Source organism: Populus euphratica, unplaced genomic scaffold (genome assembly GCF_000495115.2).
Source record: "Populus euphratica unplaced genomic scaffold, PopEup_1.0 scaffold24.1, whole genome shotgun sequence".
Taxonomy (NCBI): Eukaryota; Viridiplantae; Streptophyta; class Magnoliopsida; order Malpighiales; family Salicaceae; genus Populus; species Populus euphratica.
The window spans coordinates 1408534-1421982 of record NW_011499893.1 but is presented as its reverse complement, the minus strand read 5'-3'; the positions used below and the strand labels follow the sequence as shown (position 1 = coordinate 1421982).

Sequence of the window (13449 nt, the reverse complement as noted above, 5' to 3'; positions counted from 1 at the left end):
AACCATAAAACCCTAAACCCTAAACCCTAAACCCTAAACCCGAAACCCTACACCCTACACCCTACACCCTACACCCCAACCCCTAAACCCCAACCCCTAAACCCCAACCCCTAACCCATAACCCCTGAACCCCGAACCCTGAACCCTGAACCCTGAACCCTGAACCCTAAAACCTGAACCCTAAAACCCTAAACCCTAAACCCTAAACCCTAAACCCTACACCCTAAACCCTAAAACCCTAAACCCTAAACCCTAAACCCTAAACCCTAAAACCCTAAACCCTAAACCCTAAACCCTAAAACCCTAAACCCTAAACCTTCTTCTTCTTCTTTTTCTTTATTATTATTATTATTATTATTATAAACTCTTATAAACTCTTATTATTGATTTGGAAAGCACACACAAAGGAGGTTTCAATCAGATTATATATTGTTAACATGATTACATTAGTCATCTTATTCAATTAATGCTAATACTTGTAAATCTCGTCAAGCATTCATGATTATAACTTATGTTAACAACAAATCAAGTTCCTTTCATAGCTCAGGTGTCGGTTATACCATACATTATGGGCTATGAAAGTGCCAAGCATTTGTTGTACCAAGTGTTATACAACATAAATCAAGATTAGTCATTTAACAAGCAAAGTATTAAAGAGTGAACAAGATAACAAATATAAAACATGTTAGTATCAAACATTAAAGTCCATATTAAGTTTACATTATACTTATTCTTACACCATTAGTGTAACCTTTTCACCTTGACATAACTAACTTAGCTAGACATAATGAAAGAAAGCAAAATAGATAAACAAAATAAGAACATAAAAGTTAACTAAGTAAATGAAAGGAAATGAAAGGCATAAACTTAATATTAATGAAAGCAAAGCATAAACATTACAAAAAATACAAAGAGAGAAAGGAAGAGCATGATCTTGATCTGGAAACCAAGATGCCTAAATGCATGGCAAATGCCTCCTTTTATAGGCCAAAATTGGGAACTATTGATTTGATGACTAATTGATAAGTGGGTGGCCAACTTTTGACTTGGTGACAATCCTTATCTTCTCTTGTCTGCCCAAAACGTCATTGATAACGTCAAAATTGGAGCCAGTTGTAAACATGAAAGTTGTAGGCAATTGTCTCAGCTTTCTTGTGTAAACATTTCAGCTCATTTGGACTTCTAGAACTCCAGATATGGCCAAAATACCGAACAGTGCTCGGGCTGGAAGACAGATTCGGGCTTCTTTGTTGTTGCTACAATTTGGACTTGATAATGGCCTTTTTAGATCTTGGGCTCCATATGAAAGTTGTAGGCCTATGTCTTACCTTTCCATCCACATAAATTGGACCTAAATCTGAGATCTGTAGCTCCAGATATGACTCAATTACCGAACAGTATTCCGATTTGGATTACACCGACGTCTCTTCTCTAAGTTTGACCATCTCTTTATCCTTCCAATTTAAGTTCTTCAAGTCATCAATCAATCCTTTCATTTATGTGATAGGCCTGCATTAAAAATAGACATTTATCATAAATTATAGGTATCTTATATTATTAGAAACATTATTATAAAACATATTTTAGTTAAGGAGTTATTGATATTTCAAGTGCAAAATGATGATATAAAACCATGATAAAAATGCACTTTTAAGTACTAATCACACCCCTCAACTAGCTTATTATTTGTCCCTAGTAATTAAAGCGTTACAACAATTTGCAAATTTCACAAAGCAAGGTATTCATCATTTAACTTCCATTAATCTATCCAGATAAACAAACTCTGATTAAATTTATATATCTGCTCAATACCTCTTAACAAGATATTAATAAACCTTTCTTTTGTGCTCAATGTATCAACACATAATTATGGGGCTTTTCTTGGAAGAAAACAAAATTTTTGTTCTAATGTTTAAGGTTAACTTCCTTGGGCTGGGATTATTATTTTTGTCTTTTTTTTTCTTCTTTTTTTTTTAAATATATATACATATAATTTAAAAACATCATGCATCTTTAACCCATGTAACGAGCTTTCAGCTAATGACTCCCAGACCAGTTGGTATTAGGGCATTAAGTGTTAAGACACCCCTACGAGCTTAGTAACTCGGGTCGCAGATACTGATATGTAGATAGTGCAATGTTTGATTCCCTTAAGTTTTTTTCCTCAACCCATGTAACAAGCGTTGGGCCAATAGCTCCCAAGTCAGTTGACTTTAGGGTATTAGGTGTTAAAACACCCCTTCGGGCTTAATTGCTTAGGTTAGGGAGGCTACGAAACCAAACTTATCTACATTTTTATTATCATCATTTTTTTTTCTTTTTCTTTTTTTTTTCTCTTTTTTTTGTTTTTATGTTTTTTTTTCTTAATTATATACAATCCCTTTCCCTTAGTTGTTACCTTTAACAAAAGAACATAAATAATGTAATAATCCAATATACAACCCACATTCATATGTTAAAGTGTGTGTGTATAAATTAAGGTTTAAGAATACATGTTAAATAAGTATATGAGCAGAATTAAGTGGTAACAATGCGAGAGTTTGTAAATCTGAATATTTTAGGAAGTATTATAATAGACCTTGTTAAGAATGGTTACTAAGATACGTCTCAAGAGTCACTTTAACAAAAGAGCTCCTTTACTCTGCCATCCTAGTAACAACAATTATGCACATGCTTTATGAAATGAAAAACAAATTTTTTTTTTTTTTATGAAATGAAAAACAATTTTTTTTTTATCAACTACTACCCTCTCCCCCCAACCAAAACGAGACATTGTCCTCAATGTTCTAAGGTAGAAAGATAGAGTATAGAAGATATCACCTGAAATAATGAACACCGACAAACCTGAAACACACTAAAACAAAAATAAGAAATAACAAAACACAATAATAAAACCAAGCATGTGTATGTACAGGTAGTTGTGATTGTGGCTCACATCTTCCCGTGGTTTTACGTCCAAGAACGGCTTAAACGCCCTCTATGGGTCGGGGATAGGCTTCCCATCCAGTTTTCTTAAAAACTGGCAAACAGGGTCTTTTTTAGTCAGATTCCCAAGACTAAGTCGATCATGTTCTTTATGAAATAGTGGCCATAAATCATGAATTACACGATGCACATCTCCACTAGGATGCGTCTCAAGAGTCAATAAAAGATTATCTAAAGACTCCTTACTCAGGCCATCCTTAATGAATTATATTTTATCTTCACGGTTTATAGATACCATTCCTAAAGAACGACATTGTGTATTACAAGTCCATCTAGCACATCGATGACAGACTTCTAGTCATTTTGCACGACGTTTCTTTGCAAAAGTGCTTTTACCTATTCCAGGCATGTGTGAAATGAAGAAGTTAGAGGACTCACTTGATAATCGGACCTTTGCTTCAATCAACCAGCGAATATCTTCAGGAATTCCATGATTCATTAACAATCTCAATCTTACACATCTAGCACGGTAAATTTTTGTAATCGCATTCTGAGGCAGAGCGGGAAAATACTTTTTCAATTTTTTAAGATTAGTGTCCATTTTCAAATGAGAATTGGAAGAGAGATTCAAAGAATTGCATAAATATATACACAAATATCAGTTATTGTGGGAAACTAAAAGAACCGACTTAAGTCTCAAAAACCAAAACCCCTAAACTCTAAATCTTAAATCCTAAACCCGAACCCTAAACCTTAAACCTAAATCACAAGCCCGGAACCTCTAAACCCTAAACCTAAGAACTCAAAACCCTAAGCCCTAAACCATCAACCCTAAACTTTAAATTCTAAACCCTAGTTGTAGTAGGGAGCTAGTTTAAGGTGGGGTGAAAACGAATGTTTAGGATTCTGCTTAAGATTTTGTTATATTAAGATTTGGTATTTAGTTTAAGGAATTCTTTAGGATTGCTTTGTGTTTCTTGACTTTTTCGGGTTTCATTTATTTTTCTCATTCTATTAAGATTGTAAAAGGCTACCTATAAACCTAGATTGTTTAATAAAAATGTAGTCATTGCTTCTTCTTACTTGTGTTATATGGTAACTAATACTTAACTTGATGAAATCACTTATCCATAGACTCAACCTTGCTTTTCCACCTCTACCTATTATTACTATTTTTATAATAAATAGTAATATTATTTATTTATCTATACAAGTAAACATCAATAATTAAGTAATTATTTATTTAAATTTGATTTTTTTTTCCTTTTCTCGCTTGAATATTTTTTATTGAGCTTAGCTTATTATTATTTGTCTATCAATCATAAGCAATATGAGTAAGGATATTATTATTCCATCTAGTAAGTTTGGTTTTTTAGTCTTTTAATTTCTTAAATTGATCAATTTTTATTACATTTTAAGCTTTTTTTTATAGTTTTGGACTTCCATGATGATCAAACAAAATTTATATCATAATTTTATTGTAAATTATTTTTATTTAAATTTATATTATAAACTTCAATTTAAGATACACATTAAATATGTTTTTTATAAGATGTAAAAGAAAAAAACAAACTAATAACATTATTATCAACCTAGATTAAGCTCGCGCATGCAAGTTTACGAGATTGGGGAAAATTTAAGATAAGACTATTCATACCAAACTTATTGAAAACAATTTCAAGACAAACAAGTGGATTTGAAAACAAAAAAAAAAAAAAAAAAAACATAGAAGTAATATCCGGTAATAGAAAGTGGGAATATAATATGAGGCCGAAATAAAGGGGCCTGAACCCGAATGCTAGTTTCCTCTTTCTTGCCTTGAATGAACGAACCAACTAACGAATCTTCCTCGTCTTCCTCACATCACATCACCTGATGATACTAATTGCTTCATTTTCACCTGAGACGAGATGAGACGATAGCGCATCAGTAGAGCCTAGATGAGGATGACAATCTCACAGACATCATCATCATCAACATTCTAAGGTAAATTTTTGGTTCCTCTTTTTCCGTCTTGTAGCCTTTTTTCCTTTTCTAATCTAATCGAAAAAGGTAACAAAAAATAATACTAACCCGAGGAATTGAATTGAACTTTTGCAGGCTGATCTGATCATTGATTGAATTGATTGGTGCCCTTTCTTGTTCTCAATTTTGGATTTTTTACATATTGGGCATCGTCATCGTATCACCGCCAGTTCATGTGAGAGTGTGAGATTTCATTTTCCTTACAAGTTCTTTGAGTTTTTTTTATTAAATAAGTAATTTTACCAAGGGAAAGTCAACCATTCCAATCTTGTCAAAATTTGTCGGATGTTCACAGAAATGTATCGAAAATCATCACAAGTCCCTTGTCTCGTTGTTTCTTTTTCTCTTACACAAACGCAGAGATATGCATCCAAGCAAGTGTGGGAATGCCGTGTCTAGGAATGATCTGGGTAGTAATTCCAACGCTACTACTGCTACTACCAACAATAGTAATAAATCTCAGCGGAGATTGAGCTTGTGCTCTCAAATAGCTATGCACTCGTCCCCAATTGTTTTTCCTGAGAAACAGAAACGCAGCAAGAAGCCCAAGGCTGCTGCTTCCAATTCCAAGAGGAGTATGGAGGTCGTTGCTGATGATCCGTTTCCATTCAACCAACCCAAGATTGATGAGCTCAAAATAGACATAGGTGGAGGAGCAGCTGCAGGAGGAGACGAAAACTCTGATTTGTTAGGCTATGTTGTCTTCTCTGGGAAACTCATTTTGGATAGGAGAAGTGCCTCTTCCTCTTCCCCCTATCATAGCAATACTATTAAAGACCAAGCTGACATTACCAACCAGCAAGCAGTTGATGCTAAGCTTACAAGCAAGGCTTTAGTTTGGGGTTCTCGTATGCTCCATCTTGAGCATGTCATCTCGGTAATATCCTCACTTCATTCCAAAAACAAAAAAAACAAAAAAAAAAAAACCCTACTTCATTCCAAAAACAAAAAAAAAAAAAAAAAAAAAAACTGCACTCAAGATTTTACCATAGAGATCTAGAGCAATGATCCCCCCATGTGGCTTTGACAGGTGTCATACAATGTTGGTCTCAGACATTTTACAGTGCATTCTTATCCCATAAAAAAGAGCTCTCGTGGGCTGTCTTGCTTTATTAAACCTAAAAGAACTCGCAAAGACTACCGTTTCTTGGCTTCTAGCATAGAAGAGGCACTTCAATGGGTCGGTGGATTTGCTGATCAGCAATGCTATATTAACTGTTTGCCTCATCCCTTGGCTTCATCAAAAAAGCAAGCTTCTTCTGAGTCGCTTCCCACTGACCCCCCTCCTGAGCTTCTCTTCAAGTGCAAGTGCCCTCCCAAAATGCTTGTCATATTAAATCCACGGTCTGGACATGGTCGTTCAACTAAAGTTTTCCATGGAATAGTAGAACCAATATTTAAGGTCCGTAACTGTTCTTGGTATTTGCTCGCAGTTTTCATGTAATTTCCAATGCACGATAATCCAATGAAGCATGAAACTCTACTTTCTCCCTCTCAACATGCCCATGAAAGCATGAATCACCTCTCTAAATCGATAAACATATCTAATAGATATTCCATTGTTTTTTAATACTACCTTCTTTGGTATGATTGTTTTCTTCATTGCATTACTTCATTTGGCGAATTAATGCACACTTTGCCCTGATATATATTGATATCAATCATTTATATTCGAAATTGTAAACTGTGACAGCTTGCAGGGTTTAAATTGGAGGTGGTCAAAACAACATCTGCTGGCCATGCTAAAAATCTTGCTTCTACTGTTGATATCAGCACTTGTCCTGATGGTATTATTACTCAATGCATCATCTTATAATATGTTACATCTTTCATCTTTACCCTGACAACTACATATTCTTTCAGGGATTATATGCGTTGGTGGTGATGGAATTATTAATGAGGTCAGTCTTTTACCTTCTCATGAAAATAACCATTTTTAATTTATTGTTACTGAATGTTCAGTTATGAATATAATTTTTCTGCTTGGACTTCATTTAACCATGCCATGCACTCCATGCCCTTGTTCTGGATTCAATTTAATGACCTTGATAGTTACTTTTCACGATTTAATAGTTAGGCATGAAGAACATGATAAAAGAAACAAGATCTGTTTGAGAGGAAGAGTAAATAAATCTAGATCTTTGAGGTGGTTTGTATCCAATACTTGATAGGAGATAAAGATTTACATTGTATCATGACCAAGTTTTCATGCATCAAAACATTTACAATGAAGCAGAGCTTTCCCAGTCATAGGTTGGGCCTTGGTTTAACAATTTTGAATTTTTCAGGTTTCTGGGCTAGGTTTTTTCATCAAAATCCGCTGAATTTAAGAATTGAAGGCAATGTATAATAGCAAATGTTGTGACAATTTGTTGTATTTGACTATGAAGATGTTGCAGATTTTTGTGGTAAAGAGAAAAGGCCTGGTCTAGATTAGTTATTTGTTGGAGAATGGGATTGTTTGCTGTTAGATATCAATCACCATCTAAGCATGCTGATGAAAATGCCCATAGTTGAAGAGTAGAGAAAATTTGTTAGATATTGGTAAGCAATAGCAGATGCTGTTGAAGTGAAGGGAAGTTAGAACACACAATTACACAGAACTTAGGATTTTTTGGGTATAAAGGAGAGGAAAATTTTGCATGGTGAGGATGATTTCATTTATTTGGAATTCTATACTGTACTATCTCAGCCCTCTAGCTGAACTTTTGCTGTTTATGCAGCCCTGCCAGGTTGCACCAAATTTCTGATTCTAATTTATTTAGTCATTGATTGGAGGATACACATTCATGGAGATCAGGTCTCCCTCTTTGGCTCCTCCCTCCATCTCTGTCATGCATTCACAGATGCATGCACTTTTGCAAGAACCCCACAAATAGCATTCCCTGCCTTTTCTGAAAGCCTAACTTAAATTCTGAGATTATTTTGCAAGTAATTTTTTTACAAATCTCAAGGATACTTGTTGCAAAATATGATTTGCTCTTACAAGGATTATCTGGGCAGTGTTCAATGAGAGCATAGTGACATTATCTGGTGACTTGCATGCATTGACTATGTATTTGTGGTATTCAAACTGAAAATCATAATACACATGATGACAGTCTATTTGTGTATGTGGAACATGCTATTTGACCTCTGTAATCATGCAGGTTCTAAATGGTCTGCTGAGTAGAGATAACCAGAAAGAAGGAATTTCCATACCAATTGGAATTATACCTGCTGGTTCAGATAATTCTCTGGTTTGGACTGTTCTGGGGGTTAGAGATCCAGTTTCTGCTGCCATATCTATTGTGAAGGTATTTTTCTTTTTCATGGCTAGAAAATCCTGATCAGAAATGTTTTTATCAGTCCATCATAGATGAATGCTTTTTCTGTGAATTTCCTTGGTCAAAACTCAGACTCTTTAACACGATTTTTCAATATGAAAGCCATTAATTGCTTGGGGACCTACCTTGCACATGCGTGTGGTTGGGGTGGGGCACAGCACTAGCTCATGCAGTTTTCTTGCTTCCGTTCTGGATAACATCCGATTTTCTATTCAGTTAATAAGATTTAACTACTTATTTCATGGTCAAATAATTATTGTCATCCAACTGCTTGAGCTATGTGGGATGAATTATACCAATAGAGAGAGAGAGAGAGAGTTACTTCTGGTGCCTATTGCCAGACCCCACTCTCCAGATTTAGATTTAAATCTAAATCAACCTTGCCCAAAGCTCATTGTTGCTCCCCTATTCTATCACCGTTTCTATTTATTTTCAATTTGTAATTTTAGCACTATTGTATTATGGTACCTTTGTGTACATTTGCAATAATCTGGTACAAGGTATAGGGTTAGATCAGAATGGATGTTTATCGGTAGGGAAGGGAGGGTGGGGATGCATGAAGTAGTAGGTTGAGTGTCTTCCATAGATTTTTCATTTTGGGTAAAGCAGCAATAGGGCTTCTCAAGGAGTGCGATTCGATACTCAAGATTGTGGTGGTGTTTTCTTGGCAACTGCCTTGGTGGAGTAGGTTAACCTTAAAATAAAAATAAAGAAAAGATCAAACAGAAGTGAATACTCCATGCTGTCCTGAATCTTGATTTCTCTTTACTGTATTTTCCGAGCCCATACTTCCTATATTAGCATGTCTTAGGTGATGCAACATATGCTTCCTATATCTCAATACTCCTGGTGCCCTTCCATGAAGGAGTTTTCAATTGGAATATTCACATCAGACCAGAAACATTTTTTAGCATGCCATCCAGGGCAAGAAGTTTGGATTCAGGTGGCATGTAATCCAGATTAGTTCCAGGTGTTCTACAGGAAAAACAGGGGGGGTCAAATTCTTTCCAAACTCAACAGTGCTTGAGATCATTTCTTGAGAATGTTTATTTACTACTGGAAGGTTGTTTGGACTTTTTTTCATTTATTCTATAGTAAATTCTACCAATTATTTGAATTAGAAGCCTACCTGTTGTTTCTCTGCAACTTGATTAGTGGAACTGATACAGCTAAGCTGGTGTCTATTATGCTAGTCAAGCTGGAGTTTTCAAGTTGCAAGATAATTATTTGTTTTCTCAGTGAGAATGCTACACCTTTCCCTGTAAACGCCTTTTCTGTAAAAACCTTTTGCATGACAGAAAAGAAGTTCAGAAATTGTGTTAGCTTTTTAGTATCCCATCACACCTTCAAATGTATTGACTGAAAAGCTGCTGTTATCCACACACATGTGAGTGTATGCATTGGTGCATTCAGTCTGAAATCATTTTGTCTCATGAGGTTCCTCAGTAAACTTCTGTATTTGTGAAAATTCCACTTCATAGCATGCTTGTGAGCTCACCATGGATGTATTTTTGTTGCTTTCAGGGGGGTCTCACCGCTACAGATGTTTTTGCTGTTGAGTGGATACAGTCTGGTGTTATACACTTTGGAATGACAGTCTCATATTATGGCTTTGTGAGTGATGGTGAGTTCATAATATTGCAATTAATCCTTGGGGAAACACTGAAACAACCAATGACAATTTATAGGCTGATCTTATTTCTAAAAAAACCATATAAATGAATTTAAGATTCCTAAACCCATGTCCTTGTATAACTATTCTTGGTACATATAAATGTTCCTCTGAAACACATTTATGTGAAATAATTGACATAGAAGTGAGAGAATTGATACTTTTGTTTCTTTTTCAAGATTTGTTAAAAAAATTCATTGCGCAATTCCTGGTTACCTTATAAAATCCAGGTTTGTAGCCTATTTTCGATTTTAAAACATTCTTGTCGGTGTTTTTAAGCATGTTTCATTTCATTCTTTTTATATCATTATTGAGACTGCAGCCGTATAAACTTATGAGCTTTATAATTGCAAACAAAATATCAGATCATATTAATCCTGATGTGATAACACTTGCATCCATTTTTGTTCATATGTTCATGAGCTTTGTTGTAATGTTTGTAGTGATTACAATGCTGGGTGTGTGCTTGATGTTTGAGACATATTTGGTACATGCTGTGTCTAGAGATTTTGATTTCTTATTATGAGAGGATAAGCCAAGAGCTAAGCAAATTAGAAACATGGGGACATATTGGAAACTTGCCCAATTATGTAAGAATAAATTGAGCCATTCACCCTTGTTTGTTTTGTTGGATTGCACTTTTGCAATTATCTATTCAAATTAGTGAACAGAATGAGCTGGTGGTTGATCTTTGTTTCTTTTTCCAGTTATAATATTTAATATATTTACCTTTACAGAGTGTAGACAAAAACTTTCTGTACAAGACCCATGATACTTGAGATGCCTTATGATTTATATGCATGATACTAATCTTTATTATTCACTTGTACTTGTTTCCCATGTATAGTGTTGGAACTTTCCGAGAAATATCAGAAACGCTTTGGTCCATTGCGTTATTTTGTTGCTGGATTTCTTAAGTTCTTTTGCTTGCCAAAGTACAGCTACGAAGTGGAATATCTTCCTGCATCAAAAGAGGATCGAGAAGGAAAACAATCAGCTGAGGGAGACATAGTTGACATGCCAGACTTGTACACTGATGTTATAAGGAGATCTAACACAGATGGCATTCCCAGAGCCTCTAGCTTATCAAGTATTGACTCGATAATGACTCCAAGCCGAATGTCTGGAGGGGACATGGATACTACCTGCAGTAGCACCCATGCCAGCACCGAACCATCTGATTATGTGCGTGGCTTAGATCCAAAAGCAAAACGCCTTTCATCAGGGAGGACAAATGTCATGCCGGAGCCAGAAGTTATTCATCCGCAGTTACCACTGTCAACAACTCCAAACTGGCCAAGGACCAGGTCAAAATCAAGGGCCGATAAAGGATGGACTGGATTGACTACTACACATGACCCTTCTCGGTGTTCTTGGGGAAATGCCTCAATGAATGATAGAGAGGATATATCTTCAACGATATCTGATCCTGGACCGATTTGGGATGCAGAACCAAAGTGGGACACTGAACCTAATTGGGATGTGGAAAATCCTATTGATTTACCAGGGCCATCAGATGACATAGAAGGTGGGATGAAGAAGGAAGTCATTCCTAGGCTTGAGGATAAATGGGAATTTAAAAAGGGACAATTTCTTGGTATCCTGGTTTGCAATCATGCTTGCAGAACTGTTCAGAGTTCTCAGGTGGTAGCACCAAGGGCTGAGCATGATGACAACACCATGGATATGCTCTTAGTTCATGGTAGCGGGCGATGGAGGCTGCTAAGATTTTTCTTGCGATTGCAGATGGGTCAACATCTTTCTCTCCCATATGTTGAATGTATTAAGGTAAGAGCATGTACCCCCTATTCATTCTTTTGCATCCATAAAATGAAACGGCAAATTGAGTCTAGTTAATTTCATTTAGCTCCATAATGATTGTCAATGATGTAAGTATGCATGAATTTCAAGATTTTAATTGAATACAAAGGGACTTTAGATGATTGTAAAATTGATGCTGGCTAGCTCTTCCAATGCTTTTATTTATTGTATGCGCCTTGCCTGTTTGATCACATTGTTGTTATTTTAATTTTTTTTATAGATTCTGCTATTCAAGTTTTTCTTTTAAGAGCATCTAAAACTCCAAGCATCAAGTTGATTGGTATTTTAGGAATTAGCCCATGCATGCAGGGCTCTGTTGAATTTTGTTGTTTTTTAACCAACATGTGAGTTTTGTTAGAAGGAAACTAGCCAGTATTTGGTCTCATTACGTGGATATTCACTCTCAGAGATGCAGAGGTTGTGGGTGATTTCAAGCATTCATTTGTACATACCCGCATTGGATGCTGCATGCTTCAGGAGGCAGCAAATGCTTTCATAAATGAATTAATTAAGTTGTCTTGACACCATCTATTTCAAACTTGTGCAGGTAAAATCTGTGAAGATAAAGGCTGGGAAGCACACACCTACTGGTTGTGGAATTGATGGTGAGCTCATTCAACTAAATGGGCAGGTGATCTCTTCTTTGCTGCCAGAGCAGTGCAGACTCATTGGCCGGTTCCCAAGCCATCCTATATAACAAGCAGTGCAGACTCATTGCCCGGTCCCCATCCTATATAACAAACATGAGGCCTCGTTCTACAATCTCAAAAGGATGGGGGGACTGCTCTCTTTGCAAGTTGTGGTTGTGATATATGCATAGATCCTGAAACCAAAGAGTACTAATATGTGGTCCTTTCTCTCCACCTTTTCTTATTTTTTAATCCTTCATTTGAAGCCCCGTCACCATTGAGCCATTTGAGATCCCTGTAAAGTGCGGTCATGTGGGTTAGTCGGCAGTTGCTGCTGCTTTTATGATTTCCTTTTAGTCCCCTTACCTATTGTTGGCATGTTGTGCGATTTGTATTGGAAAACACCATTCCTTTTCATTTGTGATTACAGCAGAAAGTGTTCATGTCATGGTGATATTGTAAAGCATTTGGTTTCCAGCGCTTCCGTTTGTTTGTCAGATTGCTTTCCGTGCCTCGTGCCTCTCCTTTTTAATGTACGGATTTAAACACTAGTCCTCTCTCTCTTGATTGTTGGTGGGGGTAGAGAAAAAGGCAAATACCATTGCAAGTGTCGGGAATTCCATAATTCTAAAGGAGAAGCTACGAGTGGTCAGATAATTTTGGAGATACCTGAAGCAAAGATGCCGGTGCAAGGTTCTCAGTCATCACCCATGCCTCCTCTGGGGGTCCTGTAACTGTAAACTTGGCTCGCCGTATTTAAATGTTGGAAATAGAAGTCGTACGTAGATCATAGAATTCAAGTTGGGCTTTTAAAACTTTGTTAGACCGAGTTTTCGGCCAAAACTTGAGGGCTTTTTGATCTAAAAATGCAATTTTCAACCAATTCCACGTCAAGACACATAAAAATTCCTATTATGAAAATAAACCAATTAACCAACTCAAGAAACGCACCTAGGAACATAAATCCAAAGTGAAAAAAAAATATATTTTAAGCCTGATTTTTTTTTAGGTAAATACATGAACAAAAAAACATATCAATGGATTGTTGATA

At 36.0% G+C, this 13449-nt stretch overlaps 1 protein-coding gene across 6 annotated transcripts; it reads left to right on the top strand.

Annotated features, from left to right (window-relative positions):
- The first annotated feature begins 4706 nt into the window (after positions 1–4706).
- Positions 4707–12877, top strand: LOC105131705 (sphingoid long-chain bases kinase 1-like). 6 transcript variants are annotated; one of them, XM_011034813.1, is made up of 10 exons: positions 4707–4911; positions 5026–5125; positions 5311–5827; positions 5981–6352; positions 6644–6737; positions 6814–6851; positions 8100–8246; positions 9801–9900; positions 10796–11736; positions 12317–12877. In XM_011034813.1, exons 3-10 carry the CDS (start codon positions 5315–5317, stop codon positions 12464–12466), a joined length of 2355 nt encoding a protein of 784 aa, XP_011033115.1. In that variant the 5' UTR covers positions 4707–4911; positions 5026–5125; positions 5311–5314; the 3' UTR covers positions 12467–12877. The 6 variants fall into 6 exon arrangements, with proteins under 6 accessions (XP_011033115.1, XP_011033112.1, XP_011033114.1 ...); XM_011034810.1 differs by having other exon boundaries at positions 5026–5133; XM_011034812.1 differs by having other exon boundaries at positions 5026–5133; positions 5246–5827.
- Positions 12878–13449: the final 572 nt, after the last annotated feature.